The sequence below is a fragment of the Parasteatoda tepidariorum genome, chromosome 10, assembly GCF_043381705.1.
Source record: "Parasteatoda tepidariorum isolate YZ-2023 chromosome 10, CAS_Ptep_4.0, whole genome shotgun sequence".
In the NCBI taxonomy this organism is placed as follows: Eukaryota; Metazoa; Arthropoda; class Arachnida; order Araneae; family Theridiidae; genus Parasteatoda; species Parasteatoda tepidariorum.
The window spans coordinates 4,715,813-4,742,742 of record NC_092213.1 but is presented as its reverse complement, the minus strand read 5'-3'; the positions used below and the strand labels follow the sequence as shown (position 1 = coordinate 4,742,742).

General features: G+C 32.3%; 1 protein-coding gene across 3 annotated transcripts in view; it reads left to right on the top strand.

Annotated features, from left to right (window-relative positions):
* LOC107454270 (polypeptide N-acetylgalactosaminyltransferase 9) overlaps positions 1 to 26,930 on the top strand; it is a 117,488-nt gene that overhangs the window by 78,713 nt on the left and 11,845 nt on the right. For all 3 annotated transcript variants that reach the window (XM_043046810.2, XM_043046811.2, XM_071187093.1), the window contains 7 exons: positions 9,106 to 9,843; positions 12,283 to 12,449; positions 13,714 to 13,878; positions 18,909 to 19,122; positions 20,499 to 20,616; positions 23,254 to 23,439; positions 26,199 to 26,327. In XM_043046810.2, the coding sequence (XP_042902744.1) occupies positions 9,413 to 9,843; positions 12,283 to 12,449; positions 13,714 to 13,878; positions 18,909 to 19,122; positions 20,499 to 20,616; positions 23,254 to 23,439; positions 26,199 to 26,327 (1,410 nt within the window). In that variant the 5' untranslated portion in view covers positions 9,106 to 9,412. The remainder of the gene's footprint in view (positions 1 to 9,105; positions 9,844 to 12,282; positions 12,450 to 13,713; positions 13,879 to 18,908; positions 19,123 to 20,498; positions 20,617 to 23,253; positions 23,440 to 26,198; positions 26,328 to 26,930) is intronic.

Here is a 26,930-nt window from a genome sequence, read left to right as displayed (position 1 = left end):
TATTTAAATGCCGTCACAAGAGACCGTGAAATCTGTCGTCAAATTAAGAAAAGATATTCTTTTCTTGTTGATTCATCCGAGATAATGCATTTCGCGATCCAATTTGTTGCAATGCATCAATTATAGACCGTTTAAACTTCAGTTGCTGGTTGTGTGAAAAACAGACTACAATGCTGTCTTCTGGGAAGTTTCTTCTTTTTCGCCACAGAAAAATGTGAGGGTGACTGAATTTGTAATTTATAAATTCATTCAATTTTTTACCTCGCCCATAGTAAAAGTAGTGTGAAGTACGAGTAGCGAAATTACCGTAGTCGCTACTTTTTAAGTCGTTTGCTGTGTAATGCGCTATTTTATATAAGAAGTAGTGAAGTGAGTTGTGCGATACAATGAAAAAAAAAAACTAGTTTGTAGAGAATCCTGGCAACTACTTTTAACGTTAGTTGAATAAATAAACTTAAGTTCAAATGCAAAGAAATTTTCGAGTCTGATGGGTGCAAATCCTTTGCGGGCCCGTCAACGTACGCAATGAGAATGCCTCTGTGGTCGAGCATTAATAAGATGTACGTCTGATGCTCAGAAAAATCCGGTGCGAAATCGGTCGAAGTGTTCTTGAAAAATCGAATTTTAAATATGACTTTTTTTTTAAAATTCGCTTTCACAGGAACTATGAATCACGTTTTCGTGTCCGTTTTCGTAATTTAGAATAATCCTCTGCATTAATTCATTAGCTTATTAGAAGTCACCCCCCTCAAACCATTAAGATGGAGACCTAGAACGTGAAGATCCGATCATTAGATCAAAAGTTATTCGGGATGGTATTTTTTTTTCGCACCGTACTTTATTTCTTGGAGGATTTAAAAAAAACATTGGTCACTTAAATCACGAATATTTGATAAGTATGTAGCATTTCTTTAATTAAATATAACACTGTCGAGAAAAGCATAGAGTTTGAAGGTTAAAAGAACAAATTCTTAAAAAGTGCTTTAGAATAATAATAATACTCATAAAAAACTATTTCATGTTTTCATACCATGAATGAAAACTTCTTAATAACTACTCATATTTAACCAAGCCAATTTTTTTTATTCAAAATAATTTTGAATATGGGTGAAAATTCAGTTTTCCAGTTAAGTTTGTCTTCTAAAAGTAGCGAAGTAGTGAATACATTTCAAAAATAGTTAGTAGTCGCTACATTAATACAAAAAGTAGTTGTAGTTAACTACAAAGAAAATGTAGTTTTTCCGACAATTGAGTTAACCTGCCTCGCTATGTTTTTTCCCTGTTCTAACTAAAACGCCTGCCCCGTCAAATTTTAAATTCATTTTTGTCATATTATAAGAAGAACAAAAAAAAAAGTGTTACGAACCAAACACCTCCAATTTTTGGACTGAAATTTTTAACTCAATATCTTTATCAGTTTTTTTTCTAACATGAACCGTAAAATAACGCTATTTATGAGGGGCACTCAATAAATAACAAGTCATTAATCGTAACATATACCGCAATTGCTGAGATATTTCTTCCACTAAAATACGTTCCACAGTGAACTGACCTTAAGAAACGATTCCCAAGTAGAACGCTGAAGTCAAGCACCATTCGCTGCGGTCAGTAAGCTGGTGGGTGACCACTTTGATCAGCCTTGAAGGCACCTAGGGTGCGCGATATCGGTTATCGTTATGCTCTTCTGCCATAAAATAATAAACTTCGCTCGCTGGTTGTCATGCGAGCCCTCCCTCTTCTGATCAGTCAAAATTGTGATGGCATGTCATCGGATCCTCAAGGATGCAATCGCCACTAGCTCATTGGGCTGCTCTAGTGTGACGTAACGAAAGTACTTCTGCTGTAAAATACTAAGGATTCAATAGTTCGATCATAAAAATTTTTCCTTTCTTCTGAGAGCTTTATCCAAACCCCCTTATCTGAAATCACCCTACTTATCCTATCCATTCAGCACTATCCATACCGTATAATGACAATGCGAGATGTCTGGTTTGTCAGATGGATGATCGAAGACTTCCCATTATATTTTTGGTTGTATCACTACGCCTGATTATCCGCCATCAAAGAGTTTATTTTTTCAGTTAACACTCGCATCTTTCAACTCATTTTATTTTTACGATTTTTGTCCCTTTTTGTTTTACGCCAGACATAGTTTTTAGCGTCATTTAATTGTACATATAGCGCATAACATATTTTCGTAGCGAAGTTTTTACCGTGAGTTGTCAAGAATATATAATCTCAATCGACTCTTGTGTTTCTGACTTTATCTTTAATCTTTATCCAAACGTAACCGCAGGCAAAATTTCTAATAGATTTTCTGGAAATCCAAATTTGTTCTAATAAGGTTCGCATCGTGAGTATATTAAATGGTTATTTATGTTCTTATTCTTATAATTTCAGAATATCAAAAGGAAATTGCAGTGCCTTCCAAGAACAGAACAATTCGATTATCTGTTGAAAGGAAAACACTTAATCTATGCTAAATTACTTTTTTATTGGGAAATGCATGCTGCAAAACACCTGTTCCTAGATCAAAGGTTATAGATTAGATAAGCTATGCTACAAATTATGTTTTCTTTTTGGCTTATCTATAATTGTGTATGAATAAAACTTTTATTGTCACATCGAAATGGAAAATATCTTCTATAATATCTTCTATTCATGTCATTATTTTTTAAAAATTTAATTAAGGGTTATTCTAAAAACTAAATTTTTAAAAAAAGAAAATTTGTTTCCCCAAAAATTATTTTAATGCACTTTTCTGGGAAAAGTTATTCCCATTTGAGAAATATAATTCTTTATACGTTGTAACAGTTTTAGTTTGCTGAAGCTACGCGAAATGGCGCTGGCGACTAATTTTTAAATTCATCGCCAAATTATACGATGAAGCAGTTATTTCTGAGTTCGAAAACACACGAAGAGAAAGTTTATAATCAAGAGTCACGGTGGATCAGGGGGGAGATTGCTCTGTTCCTCATAAGGTGACGCAAATTCGAAACACAGCCATAGCTGGTCAATCTGAATTCCGCTCCCTGTTCCCACCGACCACAGTTCTAACTTATAATGTTATAAGTAGTCGAAGGATCATGGGTCAGAGTCGTTTACCGTCGCTCTAACCGTGAGAGAGTTTCGTGGTTTTATGTAACACAAATGCGGCTATGTTCCATCAAAGAATACCACGAAGGTTAGTTTGTCCCGACGCTTAATCTAGGAGTCTTCTGGGTTAAATTGAAAATTATAATGCCTGCTAAATAAAATCTTGATGACGGTCTCTATTCCCTTTTAAAATTTGTATCAGTATTTATAGATACCCTATGCAAATCAACAACACTTAATAGAACTTTTGCGTCAAAGCGTTCCCTCTTCTGGCGTTTTAATTTTCTGCTGAAAGTAAAGTTTTCTACGGTTATTCACCTGCTATTTGTCCCTAATATGTTTGGGAAAATAAATCCATGTTGTCTATTTTAGTAAAAATTAAAGTAAAATTCGGAGAAATCAGAATTTTCATTTTTGTTTCTCATTGACATTTTAAAGGAAACTTAAATGAACAATCTTCATTGATCCACAAAAAAGCCTTCATGCATTCTCTGTAGTTTTCCAATTAAAAAAAGAAAAACTCTTACCACTTTATTTTTTTAATTTATGATATCAGCCTGGAATATTGTTTATTACATCATCGTTTACTATCTCACTACATTAAAGCAAAACTATAGAGATCGATAAAAAAAAGAAGAAAAAAAAGCAATATATTGAATAAATAATGTAAAGGATATGATTTGTGAAAAATTTGAGCTAGGAACTGCCAAAGGAACTTACTTAATCCAAACTACAATAAAGAAATCTCTAACCATAACATTTCTTTCTTCTCTTTTTTATTAACCACAATTCACCTATTTATTTTCATCCTATGCATGTGAATGAAAGAGAATGTCGACAATCACATAGTCGCTTTGGTGAATGTCCGAAATAATTGTTATATCTGATTTGATATTAATTTATTCGTTGATATTATTGCAGGTTGCGTAGCGTTTTTAAAAAGTGCTTAAAAGTGCTTATTTTCGATTTTCGTTTTTTAAAAGCCCTTAAAGGTGCTTTTTTCATTGGGTGTGTTTTAAAAAAGTGCTTAATTTTTGCTTTTTCAAAATGAGATTTTTCCTTTACCGTGTTGATTTTCGCTTCGAAAAGACACAGTTAACATTGTTCTATTCAACGTTTTCCCAATTAATTCAACCCCAAACCTATTTCGGCCTATTGTCAGTCCGTAGCGTATGAAAACGCCGTTCGTTTTACATGATTAAAAATTTAATGATTTTTGACAATTGTCAAAAACAATCCCAAAAGTTTTTTTTGTTTTTGTTTTTTGAGATGATGGTTAAAACAAGATAAAAACCGTCAATTGTCAAAAACTTTCCATCCCTGGCTAATTATGAAATTTTTTTAAGTGCTTAAAATTTTTTTTGAGTGCTTGAAAAATGCTTAAAAGGTGCTTATTTTTAATTTGGCTACGCACCCTGTATTATATTGATTCGATATTTTAATATCTGCTGGGGATAGATTAGGAGAAACATCAGTGCTCGGAGTACCTTTTTAATGCATACCCAGCACTTAACTTTAAAAAACATCAGTGTTCGGTATACAGGTCAAATGTATATCTGACAGCTGTACTGAACCTTAAAAAAACATTGATGTAAGGCATACCGGGCAAAATATACCGGGCAATGGAACTTAACTAGACCTATTATATATTTCGTACATTTACTAAAGCGACTATGTGATTGTCAACATTGACCAGTGGAAGTCAACAATCACCCATTTCGATCATTTACAGGAACACATACACCAAACACAAATTCTAAACTAGACTAAATGCCGCTCTTCGCCTGTGAATTTAACTGTCTGATATCAAAACTAATTTTAAGACTAGCATTCATAAAAAGATGAAAAACTTTCGTTTTTCTCATATTCAAAATAATTAGTAGTCTTTTTTTTTTCTTCTTCTTCTTTTTTTGGTTTATATGTTCAGAATTGCTATTATGTCTGGGATTCCGCCAATTGAAAGTCAAGCATTTAAGGTTCCGAAAGATATTGGGAACCCTGCTGATTTAGAATTATTACATGTATAGTAAGATCAGTTTGGCTTTCAAAATTAATTGTGTGGTTTTTCAAGCTTTGAAGAAAGTTAATAAATCTTAACTTATTCGAAATAGATATTANATCTGCTGGGGAGAGATAAAGAAAAACATCAGTGTTCGGAGTACCTTTTAAATGCATACCGAGCACTTAACTTTAAAAAAACATCAGTGTTGGGTATACAGGTCAAATGTATACCTGGCAGCTGTACTGAACCTTAAAAAAACATTGATGTAGGGCATACCGGGCAGTGGCACTTCACTAGACCTAGTATATATTTCGTACATTTACTGAAGTGACTATGTGATTGTCAACATTGACCAGTGGAAGTCAACAATCGCCCATTTCAGGCATTCACAGTAACACATACACCAAACACAAATTCTAAACTAGACTAAATGCCGCTTCTCGCCTGTGAATTAAACTGTCTGATATCAAAACTAATTTTAAGACTAGCATTCATAAAAAGATGAAAAACTTTCGTTTTTCTCATATTCAAAATAATTAGTAGTCTTTTTTTTTTCTTCTTCTTCTTTTTTTGGTTTATATGTTCAGAATTGCTATTATGTCTGGGATTCCGCCAATTGAAAGTCAAGCATTTAAGCAGGTTCCGAAAGATATTGGGAACCCTGCTGCTGATTTAGAATTATTACATGTATAGTAAGATAAGTTTGGCTTTCAAAATTAATTGTGTGGTTTTTCAAGCTTTGAAGAAAGTTAATAAATCTTAACTTATTAGAAATAGATATTATATAAATTTTGTGAGTATAAAACTTCAAATGATATATTTATTAACATCCGATTAATTGTTAATAAATATATTACTAAAATGTAATTGTATTTTTTATTAGTTATCCATATAAGTTTTAAACATTACTTTATCCATATATATACCATAATCTATACCAGGTTTTTTCCAAGATAAAAAAAAAGGTGCTTCCTCACAGAAAAGGGCACTTAGAGCTTTGGAAGGGTAACACCGCAAAAATTTATCAAAATGTATAGTAGTATAATATAATTAACGGAATTTTATGCTCAACTATTTTGAAATTACCCTCTTGTAATATTTTATGTGTATATTTCATAAAGTAATTCTCACTCATCATCAAAATAGGATAAAAATTTGTAGTTTATAAAAATTAATTGAAGCCAAGCTATAAAACATTCTCTGTGAATTTTTTTTTTTTAAAATAAGTAAAATTTAAAAAAAAAAAAAGAAAATGATTAATTGATGAGCAACTTGAAAGCTTTTTTCTTTAATTTAAACTGAAAATTATAGGGAAATGAATATTTAAAAGTGCATTTTTTAAAAAAAATAATTTTAAAATTTAAAATCACTTAAATTTATTAATATACCTCCCCCCCCCCCCCAAAGAAATTTTTTTTAACCAGTTTAAAATAATCCTAACAAAGTAGATATTTGTTATAGTAATCAGAACTAAACCTATAAACACAGATAATTTTTCCAATTATTATTTAAATGTGTAATTATTAATTATGCATTGAATAAATTTTTTTAAAATATGGAATATGAACAAATGGACAGTGTTAAGCGATGGTGGCTTATTTTTAGAAAAAAGGCAAAGAGTGGTATCATTTATAGGGATGAAGGGGCTGGCAGGGCGAGCCGCCCTTCTAAATACGCTTAAGGAGAATACTGTCTATACTTAACGCATGTTTTGTTTTCCTGTTTTGAGATATCATCTTCATCGTTGCAAGACATCAATTTCTACCCCACCCCAATTTCCAAGTATCCACAAAGTTACCGACTTGGCTTGCTTGTTTATATTTTATTCAGTGCCATATAATATTGATAGCAGGAATATGAAGAACATATACTCTCTTCCGATTTTTTTCTGGGGAAAACAATAATGCACGTTTGATTTACTCTAGTATTACGAATAATACTTACAGCAGGCTCGGAATGTAGAGGGGGTTTAGTTTTAAATTGATGATAGGTTCTTGCATCATTTCTTAAATATCTAGTTTTTTTGTCTTAATACACATCGACTGTGATTCAATCCTCTTGGGCATCTTTTACCTCGTCTCAAAACTTATCAAGAAAAATAAGTAAACGTTTACCTTTCTTCTAGAAAAGCAGCTCTAAATTTCAGATTCAATCAAATTTCGCATGACTTATATTTCTAACCCACAATATTCAATCAGAAAAAAAATTTATTTTAGTTTATTATTGAAATCAAGGAAAAATGTAAGAAAATACATCATTTCCTAAACATTATTGCTTAAAAGTCCCCCCCCCCTTCAGGTGGTAAATGAATCGGAGATAAAATCTCAAAAAACATTTAATTTTATGATTAAACTGAAATGCATTCTTTAAAATCGCTTAGCAGGATTTTATTATGGATTAGCAAGATAATAGCAGGATTTTATATATTTTATTTATTTTATCTGGATTTTATTATTTTAATTCCACCTTTTTATTATTTTAATTCCACTATTCTTTAAAATCGTTTAGCAGCTTCAAATGATCTGAATTTTATTATTTTAATTCCACTGTTCTTTAAAATTGTTTAGCAGCTTCAAGTGATCTGGATATTATTATTTTAATTCCACTTTTTATATGAGTAATTGCACTAATGCAATTTTCTCCTTGTTTATCTGAAAACGTATCTCGCGAACCCTTGACACTAAATTAAATATTTTCTCTCTATTCATACCTTTTATTCTTTTCTCCAGATATATTTTGTAATATTGTTAGAATTCGTTATACTGAGTACGTATTAATGTTCGATTCTATTCGTAGTACGATTAAAATCCGGGGTCGACTTACAGATCTCGGGGCACAAAGCCACTTGGCTCTTAGCTCAGTTAGCATGCGTGGTTTTTAATCACAATATAATGAAAAGATGGTTTTTTCGGCAACATCGAATTGTGAACAGCCTGATGAATGATGATAGAAATTCAAAATTTAATATAGCTAAACTACGAAAAAACAAATACTAAAAATTAATTGACAGAGTAAGAATAATTAAATTTTTGTAGAAATCAAGATATTCGTACTAAATTCAAAACATCTATAGCATTCTAAAAAATTAGTTATCAAATTTAGTTGAGGTAATAATAATTTTATAAAATTAAAACAACTCTATAAAAGGTCCCATTTTAAAGCATTTTCATGAAAGTTGACATTATAATATGAAAAAGTAAAAGAAACATTTGTGAGTCCCCATGATTTAAAGGCCAGACTAATCGTGAAAAATATATTTTTTTTTTTTACGTAATTTAGGGTGGGTCTCCTCACAAATTAGAGACTTTTGTCCGTAAATCAGTAAGTCCCTTCCGTAAATCAGTAAATTGTCAACACACGACTTCAAGATCTGTTCTAATTCAATTTCTAAAAATTGAAGGGTGGATGCTGCAATTAGTAAATTTAAGTAAATGTCTGAGCCGGCGTCACTTTGATTCTCCGTCTTCTGAAAGTTTATCAATGATCAATTCATTATTCGTAGCATCCAATTGGAATACGTTTCTTTGCAAAGTAAAATAGTGTTAACACCTTGTTGCCATTAACAACCACAATATTACGGCAGTTGATTAAATGATAATGCTAGTCAAGTGATAAAGCTCGGCCTCTAGAGAGAATATTTCTATAGCTTTTAAATGCATAAGTTTCTCTGTGTATGGAAATGAAAACAATGACTTCGTACACAAGCTCTCGATTGTTGAAATCTATTAATTCCTAACTCTGATTTTAACTGTCTTAGCTTTCCTTCTCTTGGCGGTTTAATATTCCGCTAAAAGAGAAGCTTTCGAAAGTTATCGCCAATTGTTTGTTTCCAAATGCACTTGGAACCTTTTACCACCCAAAAAACATGCAAAACTTGTTACTTCATACACTAAGATCTTCAAAACTTACTTGAGTTGGCACAATAAATCAATGTTGTACAGTTTTTTGTGAAAAATCTCAAATCTTGGTTAAATTGTCTAAACATTTTTCTTCACCCTCTTTTTTAGGAATCTGGCACCTGAATGAAAACGTCACGTTGCATAATGGCATTCTCGCACAACAACATCAAAATTCCACTCTTTTAAACGGGAAGAAGAATTCATAAAAAAAGCATCAGAAAATACATCGCTTCTCTCATTGGTTATATCAACAATGACGTAATGAAAGAGAAGGCACCAGTCATTTATCTACTTATACCTTTATAACTCATTATTTTTATAACTTGGGGACAAAAACTCTTTTCTACAGTTCCTGTTACTGAAACCCATCGGACATTTATTTTTAGTCTCACACTACAGTATTACTCTCATAAAAATGATATCCAGACGTCGAAGTCAGGTGATTAAAGCACTTCTGATATTGTCTGCCACGTGGATCGCGGTGACTTACATTTTAGCTGTCAATTCCAATAATAACTCGTCGGACTTGCTGGACAAGTCATCAGAACAGAAGCACAAAGCAGAGAGATCCCTGCAAGAACAGCCAATCCATATAAGTGGGCACGGGGACCATTCTGAAAAGAAGGAAGCTGAGTACCATGGTGGAGACCAGGACAATAACGGTGTACTCCTGCCTCCCCGTGAATTGGATGGACCCGGTGAATTGGGTAAACCAGTCAAACTGTCCAACTTAACGGAAGAGCAAGAGAAGTTGGTTAAGTTAGGTTGGAAAAATAATGCTTTCAACCAGTATGTGAGTGATATGATATCGATTCACCGGACATTGCCGGATCCCAGGGACAAAGAGTAAGTATGGGTTTAATTTCGTTGGCTAAAATATCTTGAATATTTCATTAAAAAAGTCTGGAACGATATTTCCATTGTTTCTTAATTCTGATTTATTCTTCATTTTGAATATTGAAGCATAATATAAATTAATGCATTGTAAACAAAAAGTTATTTTTACTATTGAACTCATAGATTTACAACTCTATAATAAAGATTGCTCCAAAGTGTCTTACATAGATCAACAGGCACCAAATGTGTATTCTTTCGCTCCTGATTAAACGATCTTTAGAATATCCTGCTTTAAGTATCATCTATTGCTACTTAGTTGCTCAAAAGTGTACAAAAAGGCACAAAATGTGGATTCTTTCGCTCCTGATTAAACTATCTCCAGAATATTCTGCTCCAAGTTATCATCGTTAAATTATTTACGCTGTTTTACAAATAAAGTTTTCTCTATGTAGTGTGAGGCTATAGTTCCAAAAAGACTAATTTGTTACTTCTTAATTGCTGCGGAACCAATGAAAATTACTTTTTTTTGGACACCCAATCGCCAAATAGGTTTTTAACGGTAATCAGTACAAATTTCTACTAAAAAGTTTCCTAAACTTACTAATAAACATTGAAGGCAAGTCATGTTTAATCGTGATCAAAAACAAGTCGTGATTATTACAAGTCTTTCTCCTGGTTAAACAATCTTTGGAATATTCTGCTCTAAGTATTATCATTAAATTATTTAAGCTATTTTTCAAATAAAATTATTTTTATATACTTATAGCTCCAAAGAGACAAATTTGTTGCTACTCAATTGCTGTGGAGCCAATAAAAATTGCAACTAGCCTATTTAAAAAATTTCCCAATAGAAAGTTTTTACTCCAATTGAATTTCTAATATTTTATAGATATCTTCATTACCCTTAAAAATAGCAGAGAAATGAAATGAGTGAAAATTATATATCTCAGTGTCAATAAAAAAATCATTGAAATGGTGCGTTTGACCGAAAATGGGTTAATGCAGCCATGTTATGTTCTAACTATTCCATTTAGCCTTATCTATTTAACTATGTCTTGTTAATCAAATGCAAGTCTCGGTTTATTTTATATTGTGGAGGTGAATGACTCATAAGATATCCCTTTCAACATGCAACTTTGAACAATTTTAAAGGATAAATCTTGTTACTTGATTATTACACCTCGTATATCAGTACACAACTTTTCTACAAGCTCTAAGGTTTTTGCTTGAACTATAAGTATTATGCATTGTAATCAGCCTTGCGTGACGAAATGTTTAACTTGCCTGCTAAGACTGCATCGATACTATAAATAACCATTTTTTTAAAATCATCGATTTCAATATTTAAGCAAATTTGATTGGTTTCGAGAAACTTAGGCATCTGTGCTGTTGCAAACAATCTGATCTAGAATTTCAATGCATTATCAAATTAGTTCGATTTTAGTATCTTAAATTCACGCAACGTACAAGGAAGATACTGCGGTGTTCAGAGAAATAATTATTAATCGAATTAAGCACTGCCTAGAAAAATTTTATCAAATAGATCTTTTCTCGGGAAGTAAAGAGGAAACATTTTCCCTTAACAGAGATGTTAGAGCGTTTTTTCGTTTGTGAAATTCCACCTAATGTTGTTGTTCTTATCTACAATTTTAATGTTTTAGTAAATAGTATCGATTTTAGAATTCAACACACTGGTTAGGGAAATGTCTGCAAATTTGATTGGTAAAGTTTAAGGGAACAAAGTTGTCTTTAAATTCCTTGATTTCCTTTTTAGAAAAAAGTGTACTTAAATGTCCTGAAATTTTTGGGATTTTTCCAAATTTTTGTTGAAGTTAACAGAAAAAAAAATTATCTAAAAAACAATTGAAGAAATTTCAAATTGAAAAATGATGCTACATACGTGGAAGCAAAGTAAATAACAGTATAAGCCACAAAGTCTTCAAAGAGCGTCATGTACGATATTAATTTACTTCCAGTGTTAGAGTCCCTTGATTGGATAGCATTTAAAGCATTCGATGTGGGAGTAATATATAAAATGTTCTTATCTCCCTCCTCATCACTATATCATTGCCTACTGTTTTACACAAGAGAATCCTCCTATTTCGCAACTACTTGACGATTTTCCATACATAGACTATTTTCTCTCCTTTTTGTATTAAAAAAGATTGCGTAACTTTTAAGGAAAAAAATCGGAGTTTTTTTTTAAAAAAATGTTTCTTTTTTTAACTTAAGTAAAGGAACTATTAAAATTATTACCAATAGTATATCCAGTAATCCATGTTGGTGTTCTAGAAATTACTCCCATTAGAGAATCAGCATCCTTACTCACTTCCAGCCCTGGGTAAACTTATGTACTCTTTTCAATTTCTCTTAAATTGAAATGATTTCATCCTAATAAAATTTCAGCTCTCTATTATACCAATGTTAGAAATGTTCCATTTTCTCTAGGTGTCGAGATATACGGTATGATTCCAAACTGCCCCAAACGAGCGTCATCATCTGCTTTCACAATGAAGCGTGGAGTGTCCTCTTGAGAACTGTACACAGCGTTCTAGAACGTTCTCCCGAGCATCTCCTCAAAGAAATTATCCTGGTGGACGATTTCTCTGATCAGCGTAAGTCATTTTATTATTATTCCAACTTTTCATTTCAGAACGTTTATACATATTGAAGCACTCTGTAAAAAAAATGGATGTTCACGAAACTTGCCAAGTTTTTGATGAAAGCGTTTCCTGGTATAGGCCCCGAGCAAAAATTTCATCAAAGTGACGAAATAATTATCGTCAGTTCTTCGATTAAACGAATTTCTTCAAAATTAAATGGATATTTCATCATTCTCTCTCCATCTCTCTCTTTTTTTTTACAAAAAAAGAAAAAACGTAGCTCATAACTTTTCCAATAATCACTTTATCGTGGGCACGCTATATAGTTTGTCTATGTAACGAACTCCCCCAGCCATTCGCTTGGAGTGGTGACGATGACTATGGTTACCATTTTTAACTATTAACTATTTTAACTATTAACTCGAGAGAAAGGGCATCAGGGGAGAAAGAAAGTCCCTTCTTTAAAATGCGCCACTTCTTGTTTCCATAGCAGCAGACGACCTTAGACTCTAGGGTGAGGGGAGTTCATTCTATAGACAAACTATAGGTAGATCAATGTCGCCCAAACAACTCAAAAAAGAAGGAACAGAGATACTGAGATACAGATATGCCCGAACCGGGATTTTCCTAGTACTAAGCGAACTCCTTGAGCACCCTACAGCCGGTCATCTTGTTTTGTCACCCTATTTTCTATCATTTAGTTTTCATTTTATTTCCACCATTCTAATTAACAGTCTCCCACAATGCACTGTAAGGCACAGTTCCGAGTTAAGCTAACATTTTCGTCTTATATTTGAGAATTCGCATTTTGTCACGAACAACATGATTTCGTGACGAAATTATTCTCAAAATTAACGAAATATAGCTCAAGGATTACTCAGAAGGGAGAATTTTATTTTCTACTAGCCGCTAAAGGCGGCCAGCTGTCCGCCACGCTAACGGTTTTCACAAATAAAGCTTTTTAAAACATAGCAGGAAATCTGAAAATTAGTGGACNACAGCCGCTTTTATTATTATGTATAGAAGAGTGCAGCAAATTTTATGAAATCTCTATTCCTCACAACAATCTCCTGTTTCTTACTGAACCGCAACATTATATGGGGTTCAACAACTAAATCTAAGTTAGACTTTTGTCAACCAACCGACTAAACATTTATGAAATCTCTTAAATTGCAGTGTGTGTAACAATTTCTCTTCACTTGTGTACCTTTGAAACGTTTAAAACTCTATCAATTTAAAAAATGCTAAGAAAACAAATTTTTTTCTTCATCCGTAGCTCATCTAAAAAAGAGGTTGGAAAACTATTTAACCATGTTGCCTAAAGTTCAGCTGGTTCGCGCACAAAAACGTGAAGGTCTTATCCGTGCTCGTCTTCTGGGTGCCTCCGTTGCTTCAGGACCTGTTCTCACCTACTTGGATTCCCATTGTGAATGTACAGAAGGTAAGGAATGAAGTTTAAGATGCTAAAAGGAGGAGGAGTAACTTTTCTTTGATAGAAAAGTTGTTTTTTTAAATTTTTTAGATTATTTTATTTCATGCCTTTTCGTCTTGGAATTTTGTAAGTAATAAATATCTTTTCTTAAAGATTTAGGGGTTTTTCCAAGCTATAATTTTAAAGTCATGTTAATAAGTTTTAATTATATTTAATTTGATTTTTTCTATAATAAATATATGAATATTACGATATGTGTATACGAATAATAAGACGTAAGAAATGATAAAAATAATAATTACCCCCCTCATTAGGTGACCACTAAAGCAGTGCACCGTAAGTGGTCACCTTACATCACTGTTTGATGTTTTTTGCTTAAAGAACTCTAACTGGTTTTAATTCCTTTGTTAGTTTCATGCATGATATTGTTATGCCTTGTTGATTATGGTCCTAAATAAGGATTATACATTTAAAATATTAATATAACCGACTTTTTCATACCCACTGTTGCCATTTCAGACTACAAAATATTCTAAAAGAATAAATACATAATCATGAGCAAAGAAAATCTATTAAGCACTGTTCTATAATTCCAAACGATTTTAATTCTGTTAATTTCATGCTTAATGTTATTATACCTTGTAAATTCTTATCCTAAATAAGGTTTTATACATACAAATTTAAAATAAAATCGATTTTTTCATACCGTTGCCATTTCAGATTATAAAATAGTCTAAAAGAATAAGTACGTAATCATGAGCAAAGAAAATCCTCTAAACGCTGTTCTATATCTCCAAAGGATTTTAATTCTGTTAATTACATGCATGATCTTATTATACCTTATTAATTCTTATCCAAAATGAGGATTATACATACAAATTTATTATATAATCGACTTTTTCAAACCGTTGCCATTTCAGACTATAAGATAAATGAATAAGTACGTAATCGTGATGAAGATCCACTAAACATAGTTCCATAATAACGCCTATGTCTCCGCCTATATTCAGGTGGGGGTTATCATTTATTTACGAATCTCGGGTGTCGCACTTGTAACTGAAGTACTTTTACCCTCATTGTTTTATCGGTCGGGGGATGACGAAAAAAATGAAACAAGTGAAAGTACAAAAAAATAATGTCGCTCGTTTCTCGAGCGGAACTAAATGATTCGATGTCGTGCGTGATTCGAATAGTGTGACTGCAATTCTTTTTATCATTGTGCTTTTAAGAGTTTTTTTGTTGCTGAATTTTCGAGGCGAGTAACACTTCGCAGGGAAAGGTCAACGTTTTTTTCCGTAAAGGGGAATAATCAGAAGTTATTTGGAACTATTAAGGAACTTGTTTTTTTATAAGTTCCATTATTAGAGCCCTGAGAGTAATTGGCGATTTTTTTTTAATGGTATCAGAGTATAATGAGCGATAAAAGGATAGGTTGATATTCATTTTGTTTGGATGTATCAAAACAATAGCGCCATTTTGTTTCTGCTTTGTGTACAGTTGAAACAGCAGCTTAAAAAACGGACCTGTGGCAAAATATATAATTTATCATCTGCGGTCGTATTTAAGTTTGTACAGTTCGCAAAAAAAAAGAAAAAAAGGACCACCCTGTAATTAGTTTAATCGGAACCCAAAATTTTTCCCAATACTTGATCCCAATACAAGAAGTGCCCTTGTCTTCTTGATTGGGTTTAAAATTACTAGGATAGAAAGTTGAATCGATTGTTCAATGATAGTTATAAAATAAAAAAACTTAGTAATTTAATTCAGTATAAGTTTTGAAACAAGGGTAGTCACACAAATCTCCTCTCTAGAAGGTATTGCACAAACCCATATTACAGTTTTCGCACTTATGCTTTGATTCTCGTTGTTTGCAGTTTTTATTTCGATTTTTTTCTTACCTATTCATAAACCGTATGAAAATGTCTTTGATTTATGAAACACACAAAGCACATTCAAAATATGCTTTTAATGCTATTAATCCTGTATAATATTAGCCAGTGGCAGTTTGAAGAAGATTAGGCCGGTTAACAAGCGATATCACGTTTTAAACGCACATTTTCGGCTATAACGTGCTATTCAGATTAGGGGCTTCGAGCAAATTTCAATTTTTTTCGAGCGTGCATTTCAAGCTGTGTTCAAGTCGGAAATACGCATAAATTTTTTTAAAAAAAATTTAATTTTTAGCAGTAACGTGCTTAGCAGATTATGCTCATTTGTGACCTTTGACGCAGAATTTTTATTAAGCATATTTTTCATACTTTTTTCATTATTTTGTATCAAATTATTTCAAAACAAGTGAAAAATATTATATGGTTGTCTTTTTCTGCATTAAAGGTAATATCTTTCAAGCAATATTTTTTCAAAAGAATGCCAACCGGACTGTGTACGGGTCAGGGAATGGGTTTTGCATTAGAAAGGTTCTGAGTTCGAATCCCGAACAAGACGTGGACGTTTTTTCATTCTCTGTACGATCTGTTCTTACTGTAGGAGCAACGTTGGCCCACCTTATAGGGTGCCCTTGAAAGAGTGCCCAATAAATCTGCCCTAATAGGCCTGAATGGACGATATGCCAATCCAGGTGGGCATTAGGGAAGAAAAAAATTTTCAAATTTGAACTCATGTGCAGTTATTTTGATGTGAAGAGAAACTGATATTCATTAATAAAATTTCTTTCATTTACAAAATCGACTATTGATAAATTTTTGAATATGAAAGAAAAAAATGTTTTTTTCTAACTACCTTAATTGATTTTATATTTTTAAACAGATATAATTCCAATAATCCAACTGATTTTTTGAGTAACATTTGAACATAACATTTGGATTTTTTTTTAGTCAGCTTTTTTTTTTAATATGAATGAAATTTTTTTTTTCAAACTTTTTTCTTGGATTTAATATTTTAGTTCCATAATTGCGATAATCTAGCAGATTTTTTTTATTAACTATTAAACTGTTTTTTATTATTAAAAAATGCAAAAATATATATTTGCTTGTAATTAGAGCGCCAANAAGGGACACCTGTATCCTATTAACGTCAAAGGGTTTAACTCTCCTTTTGAGGTATTTTCAAACGCGCGTTTCGATCGAATTCTTTGATGATTCAGGCCAGTAGACTCAATTTTCAAATATACCTTTTTTCTCAAACATCTAATTCTTTTTCACCTCTTCTTTTTGGCATACCGTCTAGTCAGTGGGCGGGCAATATTGCAATGATTAACGCGTTTAGGAATTACTCCAAGCGTAAACTGAGAATTGTTTTAATTCTAATCGCCAATATGGCGCAATTGCCTATCTAATCATTGGGGGGGAGGGGGGAAACAGAGAAAGGAAATGTGGCCAAAGTATTGTACTTTTATTCGGTCTGATGATCAGAAATTTTTTTTCTTCTTTTTTCCACATTTCATTTGTCAACCGAAGATTCATAGCAATTTTCCGCCCTTTGAATCGGACATTTGTTCGGTTTGCTTTGGCGTAGAAATGATTTGAGTGGTTAATCAATTCGAATAAACAATCATTCTGACTGACTTTCAAAAAGCTTTCGCAATGAGTGAAATTCGAAGCTCATAATAAGGAATTTCTTCATAACCGAATTTGATAAAGGCAGTTTACTGAAAACGATTCTCTGTGAGATAAAATTATATATTTGGGTGGGAAATTTTTTATCCAACTAGCAGTGGTTATTTTAGACTTTTTGTAAAAGATCCTGTTTTTTGTGAAAGTAGTTTTGCGTTATTATCCGACGATACGGAATGCCCGTCACAGTATATCTGCCCTCTTAACCAGTTAACTGCAAGTGTAGGCAATTTAAATAAAAAGTTAAAAACCAAAAATAAACGAAACGAAATTTTAAAGATATGTATGTTAGCAAAAACAGCACTTCATCAGGGGACACACTGTCTGCTGACACACTGGAGCCTTTCTGTAGTCAGTGGTTAAACCAAAAGCTGACTTTGCCCCCAGGCCCCCATGATGGAAAAACTAAATAAGAAAATGCAATACCTCACAAATTCAAATATTGAAATAAAGATGGATGGTGTCCATGTATAGTAAATTGGCTTTGCTCTGCAAGATGAGATCGCTTTCAGCTCCACCTGGTGAAAGACTAAGGAGTTAACTTTATTATCTCTGAATCAATGCCACGTAGAAGAAAAGATGAGCTATAGAAGTTATACAGAATCATCGATTTAGTACGTTTTTGTAGACATTAATGCTAAAAAGCGAATGCTTAATGCGCGCATTTGTTTGTTCGTGATTTCTTGTACTGTGACGTGGCAAATTAATTTTGTTGGGGTAAAAGAACTATTTATCAGCCTTTATTTACGATGCAAAATATTTGAGAGAGGTTTGTACGTCCTAAAAAAGGGGGTACATTGCTGTAGCTATCTTACTATGCTCGTGTTTCGTCACGGCCCAAATGGTCTAATAAATGTTTTTTAGAATTATCGCAAACTGCCTATTTATGAGTTGTGATGGCTCAAGTAGAGCACTCGCCTTCCAATGACGAGTACCGGGTTCGAAATCCAGAAATGGCTGGTCGATATGAATCCCGCATCCGGCTCGTACTGACCACAGTGTGACGTAAAATCAGACGGATCATGGGTGAGAGTCCCCTTGCTGTCAGGCTAACCGTGGGAGGTTTTAGTGGTTTTCCTTCTGTATATAACTCAAATGCGGGTTAGTTCCATCAAAAAGTCCTCCATGAAGGCAATTTCTCCCAATACTTGATCCAGGAGTTCTTTTGGCTTCTAGATTGGGTTCAAAATGATAAGGCTACGGAGTTGAACATTAGTAGACGTAAACCCGAAAATTGGGTGGGCTGTTCAACGACGGTTATAAAATATATAAAAACTGCCTATTTGAAATAAAAGTCTATTATGCGAGAACTACGCAGTCTACATGGTAATATAAATTGTCTCATCTTGTAACACATGGTCACTTTACTATAACCAGCTGTAGCCGTCCTAAACCTAAGGAGGTTGACCTATAAATTTTGAATCGTCGATGCCAATAATTTCAATGTATTGATTTATTTATTTTCAGGTTGGTTAGAGCCACTGATGCAGCGTATCAAAGATAACACGACGAATGTTGTGTGTCCTGTTATTGATGTCATCAGCGATGACAGTTTCCAGTATCATTACAGGAGCTCCAAACACCTGAATGTGGGTGGATTCGACTGGAATCTTCAATTCAACTGGCATCCTGTACCTGATAGGGAAAACAAACGTAGAAAACATACATACCTGCCAGTGGCGTATGTATATTTCCTTTAAGAACATTTCTGCCGAAATACATTTTTAAAATAGTGTCACGCATAATTGATATCCAATTTTTTTTACAGTATTTTAAACTTCCCTTTGTCACAAAGCGTCATACCTCACCTTACCCCCATCCCCCTGGTCCCCCCAAAAACCTGTACACAAAGCTCATGCTTATAGATCATGTTTCAAGTTTAAATTTTTAACCACAAACGTCATTAAAACTCGACAATCACATAGTCGCTTTGGTGAATGCCCGAAATATTTGTTTTGTCTGATTTGATATTAATTTATTCGTTGATATCATTATATTTATTGGATATTTTAATACCTGCCGAGGATAGATTAGGAGAAACATCAGTGTTCAGAGTTCCAGTTAAATGCATGCTAGGCAGTGGCACTTGACCTTAAAGAAACATTGATGCAGAGAATACCGGGCAGTGACTAGACCTAACACTCAAAACATGTTAAACTTTACACTTTATTTATGTTGGGATATTAATTTCCTTCGGTTTGTTTCAGATGAGTAATGATATGATAATGGTATGAAGTAATTCTCGTGAGTTTGAAGTGAAAATTTGTTTTAGTTATTTAGAGACGTATTGTTAAAAAAGATGACATGGTTGCTAGATTTAGAACGAACTCGCTTTGTTGGCAGTTTTGGCCTTTTTTTACTTGTTTATTACTGTTAGTATATTCGAGCAGCAAGATTAAGTTAATTTTATAAATTATCATTTAGGTTCAAATTTCGAAGTTGGTATATTGTTAAGAAGTGTTTTATAACTATTCTTTTTTCAAATGGCGATTGTTACGTCTTGAAATGATAGAGCTTCAAATAACGATTCTTTTAAACACAAATAAACAATAAGGTAACTAATACACGTACACAAAATTTAATACTCGAGAAAGTCTCAAAACTCAATGATCACGTTGTGAGCCAATTGACTCAAAACCTCTCAATTTGAAGCCATTTAAATGGCTGCAAAACACACCAAAAACAGTAACCCCGAAGTATTGGCAGCCAAGAGCTTGCAGCCCTCCCTAGTGTACAAAACACCATCCATAGTTTAAAATATAGTATTATAAAAATTAGTGATTTATTCTATTCATTTTAAAAGGTTGGAAATGATCATTGACGTTTTTTTCTTTTTCTTTAGCTTTCCAAAGTAGCTATATTTTTTCTTTCTGCAGATTAGTAAAAAATAAGACAAAAATAGCTACTTTGGACAGATGTTTCCGTTGTTGTTGTTTAATCATTTTCTGTCAAGTTTTTTTTGGTATTATTTTACTCCATTGTATAATTATATATTTATATTCTATAGTTTTTTTGAAGTCGTTAGTATTCTTTATACTTATAAAATAATTTTTTCAGGTCTCCAACAATGGCGGGTGGTCTGTTTTCTATTGACAAGAAATTTTTTGAAAAACTAGGACTTTATGACAGTGGTTTTGACATCTGGGGTGGCGAAAATCTAGAGCTTTCTTTTAAGGTCTGTCTAACAATTGACACTTTTATTTTTTATATCAGAAATATCATTAAAAATCATCTTGTAATAAATATGAAATGATGGGTGTTTAATAATCTCACACCTTATATGTATTTATAAAACCCTTGTCAAAAATTAAATGAAAAAAGTACTTATTAGTTGTCTAAAATTATCGTTTATGGGAAGAAAAAAGCTTAAGTAGTATTAAATTAATGAGGTAGATTGGATTTAAAATTTTAAAACCTGTTTAATTGCCTGAGGGTATTAAAAGGTGGTTATTGAAAATGCCTTTAAATTTTATCTGACAATCTAACCGGTTTTTTTTTTTACCTGTTCCATCTATGGTGATTAGTTAGGCTTTGGTATAACTTTTTTTTTGTTACCCATAATGTTCCTATTTTTCATTTAATTTCATTTTTAATTAGGATCTAAAAAAATGCATACATATGTAGAATTTCGAATCCAGTCAAATGAATTAAATTTTTTTGACCAAAAACTTCATATTTTATTTGTTGACATTTATATTCTACTGAATTTAAACACATTCTTTCTACCTCAAACTACTGCCAGGAATCTCATTATCGAGTTTATTATTCATAAAATAAGTTCTTTCATGCATGATAAAGAAAATAGGTAGAATTTTCTTTTACATCTGACTGGTTGGCATTTCTGCTCAAAATATTTACACCTGACACCTTTATTCGCTGATGTTTGATCCTAATTGCATACCCTCCAACTTATGAGGATTTTGAAAATAATTCTTTCTGGTGGTAGCGAACCAAAGTAGAAATTTTTAAAGCAAATGGATCTCTCATAAAACTTTTATCAGAACTTAAGAATCTAGCCATATGGCCTGCACTTTTATAAGTAATAGTGGACAAGTTACGCTAAAATTAATTTTTTTAAAATATTAAGACATTAATTTTGCTACCGTCTGAAAAGAAGATTTCTGAAACTACGGAAATTCCGTAGTAGTTGGAGGGTATGTAATTGCATTAAGAGTTAAACATTATAAGGTCTATGTAAGTTGGTTCAAAAAATGAGTGAAAAAAGATGCATTTAAATATTAGTATCTTACATCCTAATTTTAAAATCTTAGACATTAAAAAGGCTCTAGGTATTTTTTAAAAAAATAGTACTCTATTTTCAGTAAAAAAAGTCATGTGTGTTCTAATTTTTTTGTGTTTTATATAAGGCACACAATGCCCATCTTTTTAATATTTAGACAAAAACAAAACAATTGCTGTTGGTCTGCCTATTTCAGAGAGTAATGTTAGGCCACAGAAGTGTTTAAAAAAACTAAATATAACATACTACATATTGATTGGAAATTAATTATATTCCATTTAAAAAAAATCCTCTCCTCTTTCCAATTGTGTATTCTAAGTCTGCAGAATTTTAAAATGACTTAAATACTCCTGAAATAAAAATAGAAAAACGAATCTATCAGGCAAATAGGGCTGCCTATGGAATGATTATATGGATAGGGATGTCTATGAGAAGATTTATTAAATCTAAGTTTTTTTTCTAAAGAAAAAAAGCAAAATTCTTAATTTACAGAACTCTTGACATATACTTCTGAAGCTTGGACAATGACCAAACTGGAGGAAAATTGTATCCTAATATTTAAGAGAAATATTTTACGGAGTATACTTAGTGGTGTAAATGAAAACAATACTTGAAGAAGGTGATTTAACTTTGAACTGTACAAGATTTATAAACAACCCGATATTATTAAATACATAAAAATAAATGGAATGAATTGGATGGTGATTCGAATGAGTGAGGACAATACAATAAAAAAGATATTGCTTTTTAGATCCACTTGAAACTAGAAAGCGGGGAAAGCCATGGTTGAGATGAGCTGATTCAATAGAGTCTGATTTTTTTGTTGTTGTCATTAATGAAAAGAATTGGTGACCAAAGAAAAATCGGAAGTCTTTATGGAGAAATCTTCGGAGGAAGACTTTGGCATACATTGGGCTGTCTGGTCAACTATGATAATGATGAGTGAAATTGTTATTCACTCAGCTTCTTTTGGTAAATTTCGTGGCAGTTAAATGCACTTAAAGTATTGATAGGAATTTTCAATATTAGTTGTTAATTAAATTTCTTACTGTGTATTTCTCTAATTTCTTCTTCAAAGTCTGGCCAAATATTACTTATGCGAGTCCCGGAGTAGACTGATCGGTTCCCAGTAGAACACCGAAGTCAAGCATCACTGACAGCGGTCAGTAAGCGGGTGGGTGACCACTTTGATCAGCGTGCGTAGGGACCGAGGGTTCGCGGAATCGGTCCTCATTAAACTGTTCTACCGTAAAGTGCCCGCCTTCATGTGCAGATCGTCGGATTACCAAAGCAGGAGAGCCATCCCCTCTGCAGAGGATCAAAATCACGATGGCGTGTCTTTGGATCATCCTCAGGGATGTTTCCCAGACCATCGCTGATAGCCCATTGTGCAGCACTAGTGCGACCTTAATAAAGCATCTGCCTACCATTACTTATGATAATAGAGTATCATAAAAAATTTCTTTTTAGTACCTGAAACTTATAGGTATAAGTTTTTCAAAGTGCTTCATTTTTATTTTGTTGATTTTAAATTGCTTTTAAATTCTAAAGAATAACATGCTTGACTTCCAGACTTGGATGTGTGGTGGAACTTTAGAAATAGTACCCTGTTCACATGTGGGTCACATCTTCAGGAAGCGAAGTCCATACAAGTGGAGGACTGGCGTCAATGTTCTGAAAAGAAATTCCATTCGTCTTGCAGAAGTTTGGTTGGATGATTATGCCAAATATTATTATCAAAGAATTGGCACAGAACTGGTAGGATTTATAAGTATATTTCAGTATTACTGAGAAAAATTGTGAATTGAATATTTATATTCTTGTATTTCACTTGAATGAGTTGAGTAGGAAAATCATGTTTAATGACTTTGAGAAAACATCGAACTTTTCAAATATAAAGAAATTTTAGAACTTTATGTAAGGTATTAATGTCAAAAGGTAAGACTGGAACGGATAGTATGAAACTCAATAAAATATTTATTCACTAAAAGAAAACCATGCTTCATTTTCACAAGGAAAAAACAAAATTACTTTCTGGGTAACCCAATGTTATTTAAGTATTTCAATGAAGATATTCTTCAGAAAATATCTTTGAGAGCAAGAACTTAAAACTTCTGATTTTTTTCTAAATTTAAAGCAATAAAGCTATATATACTTACTTGATAGGCAATTCAATATTGTAGTAAGTTTTCCTGTTTGTAAATATTTCAATTTTTTTTTTAATAATATACTGAAACTGATTTGGTTTCAGAAAATATTTTTTCTCATAATCTATCTGAAACTAGATATTTCTCAATGAAATCTGTAAACAAACAGTCATTAGCATTTCTCAAAATGCTAATTTTATATTACAAGCTAAAAGAAGATGGTTAAAAGCAAATTTTACATCTACCTTCATCCGAAGCTTTTCATGGTTATCAAATGTAATGCAGTTATTCCATTTTCTTTATGATGGAAGATAATAGTTCATACATATTGTACAGCACGCCAAAAGAAAAACGGACCACCTTAAATAACTTTCGATCTAATGATTGGACCTCCACTTTCTTGGACTCAATCTTAATGGCTCAAAGGGATGACCTCAAATATGCTAATTAATAAGTGAAGAATATATTTTAGGTCAGTAACGAAATCAGACCCAAAAACATACTTTCTGTGAATAACCTTTACCTTTATTTCAACAGATTTGGATTTTTGATCCTTAAAATATGGAGGGTAGCCGCTATCTGGGAAATAGGGTCCCCATAGTTTGGTCAGGAGAGTGATTCAAATTTTTGACCCCTGAATGTTAATTTTACTGTTTGCGTATTTCACCATACCTCGAGATCTTTTTAAGCGAATTGAAGCATTTTTGCACGCAATTATAAAATTCATTTATCCAAAGATAATTCCATGCAAAAAATTAATTTTAGTAAATATTTATTGTTTTTTATTTTATTAGATAATCAAAAAAAATTTTGAATTGTAAGTTTTTTACATCATTTTAAAGCATGTCAACTTTGCATGGAAAAGTACAAAATCTGAGCGAAATCCGTTTAGTAGTTCCTTTTAAATATCTGAGTCTTTTAAAATTCAATTTCTCAGGAAGTATTCAACCAATTTTGCTCAAATTTTCTATTTTTCCATGAAAAATTATCTTTAAATTGATGCAAAAAATTTTATACCTTACAGTTCAAAATTTTTTCGACCATTTTTAAAAAAAATAATAAAAAATAATTCATATTTGCTGAGTTATTTTTTAAACGGAATTATCTTTGGATAAATGAATTTTATAATTGTGTGCAAAAATTTTTGACTCGCTTAAAAGGTTTTCAAGATATAGCGAAATACGCAAAAAGTAGAATTAACCTTTAAGAGGTCCAAACTTTGGAGCACCCTTCTGACCACATTATGAGAACCATATTTCCCAGACTTCAACTACCCCCTATATTTTCGTGGTCAAAAATCCAAATCAGTTGAAAAAGAATTATGTTTATTTAGAGAAAGTACATTTTTGTGTCAGATTTCTTAACTTAAAATATAGTCTACATCTGCACTTATTAATTAGCATATTTGATGTTACCACCTCGAGCCATTAAGTTTTAATCTTATAACGGGAAGATCTGATAATTAGATCAAAATTTATTCAGAGTGGTTCGTTTTTTTTTGTTTTTTTTTTTGCGCATTGTACATTGTACTTGTGAAGAATTGATAGTCCACTGGTGTATCAAAATAATAATTGCTCTATTTTAGTAACTTGGCTCTTTATCGAAAGATAAAATAGCCGAAAACAAAGCCAATGTAGCATAACTAGTAACATTACATTTTAAATAATTTAAAGCTAAATGACCAAAGAGGCTCTGAGAATTAATACAATATTTTTGTGGTAAGGGTGATTAAGTAACTTAAGGAATAAAGAGTTAAGAATAGATTTGGATGTTTGATTTAATCGTGGCGGTGAATTAATGAGTTGTGCATTTGTATTGAACTAAAAAGTTAGCCGTTGCATTCATTGTTAAGAAGAAAATAAAATATTTATATCTTCTTTTTGTAAAATGTCATAAAAATTAGGTTTATGAAATTGAAAAAATTTTAGGGAACGGGTTAGTCTGGTTGGCAGGGCAGTGAATTCACAGCGGGAGTTTGAATCCGACTCCCCATGTAGTAAATGGTGACTGGCGTTTGTTAAATATGTCTTGTCACTAAGTCCTCCTTGTTCCCATAACAGATTATAGCTCTGGAGGTACTGAATTGGAGATTGATCGATTTCTGGTTCAAATCAAAATTATGAGCTGTGGGTGAATGGGTTTGTCCTATAAAGGGGTGTGATGTATAGGTGTGCAGAAGTCGAATTCTTGGCCATAGATGGCCCCACTGAAAAAAAAAGAACAATCTCACCCCTTGCCTTAATGACCTATGGCAACAACAAAGAAATTTTAAGAGCTAGCAAATATATGATGCCTATATTGGCATCCTAGCAATCATATTTAGTTTATAAAAAGTTTTCTTTTAAGAAAAAGATATTATATGTATTGCAGGGCGAGTATGGAGACGTATCAGACAGAAAAGAGCTTCGCAAGAACTTAAAATGCAAGAGCTTCCAGTGGTACTTAGACAATATATATCCTGAGCTTTTTATACCCGGTGATGCTGTAGCTTCAGGAGAGGTAATGTATAATAATTGTTACTTAAAGCATAATTATATATGTTTTTATATACTGAACTGTTTTAGTAAAAGGTCACTTTTAGGAGTCAGAAAGTAACATGCTACAAGTAGCGAAATTATTTTATTCACTAATTTTATTGTAGTGTAGTGCTCTACTTTTTTTTAAAAAGAAAAAGCGTTGCAATGAGTAGTGCTATACAAAAAAACAATTGTTTGTAGCAATTTATGGCAACTACTTTTAAAGAAATAAGGTTCAAACAAAACTAATTTTTTTAGTTTCATTGGTCGCGAGTTCGGCGATAGAAATGCTATTGTGGCTTAGTGTTAAGAAGAAATACATCTTATGTTCCCTTAGCAGCACGTTTTGTTCATGCAGGCATTATAAATAATGAAAAATATCTAACCTAATCCTTATTATTGATAGCTACTATATCACTTTGGCCGTACCTTCAAATGCGATAGTGCACAAGAAGAAAAAAAATGGACCATCCTGAATAATTTTTGATCTAATGATCGGATCTTTACATTATAGGACTCAGTGCAGACAATATTTTAAGCTACGAAATCAGACTCAAAAACATAATTTCTCTGAATAAACATACCT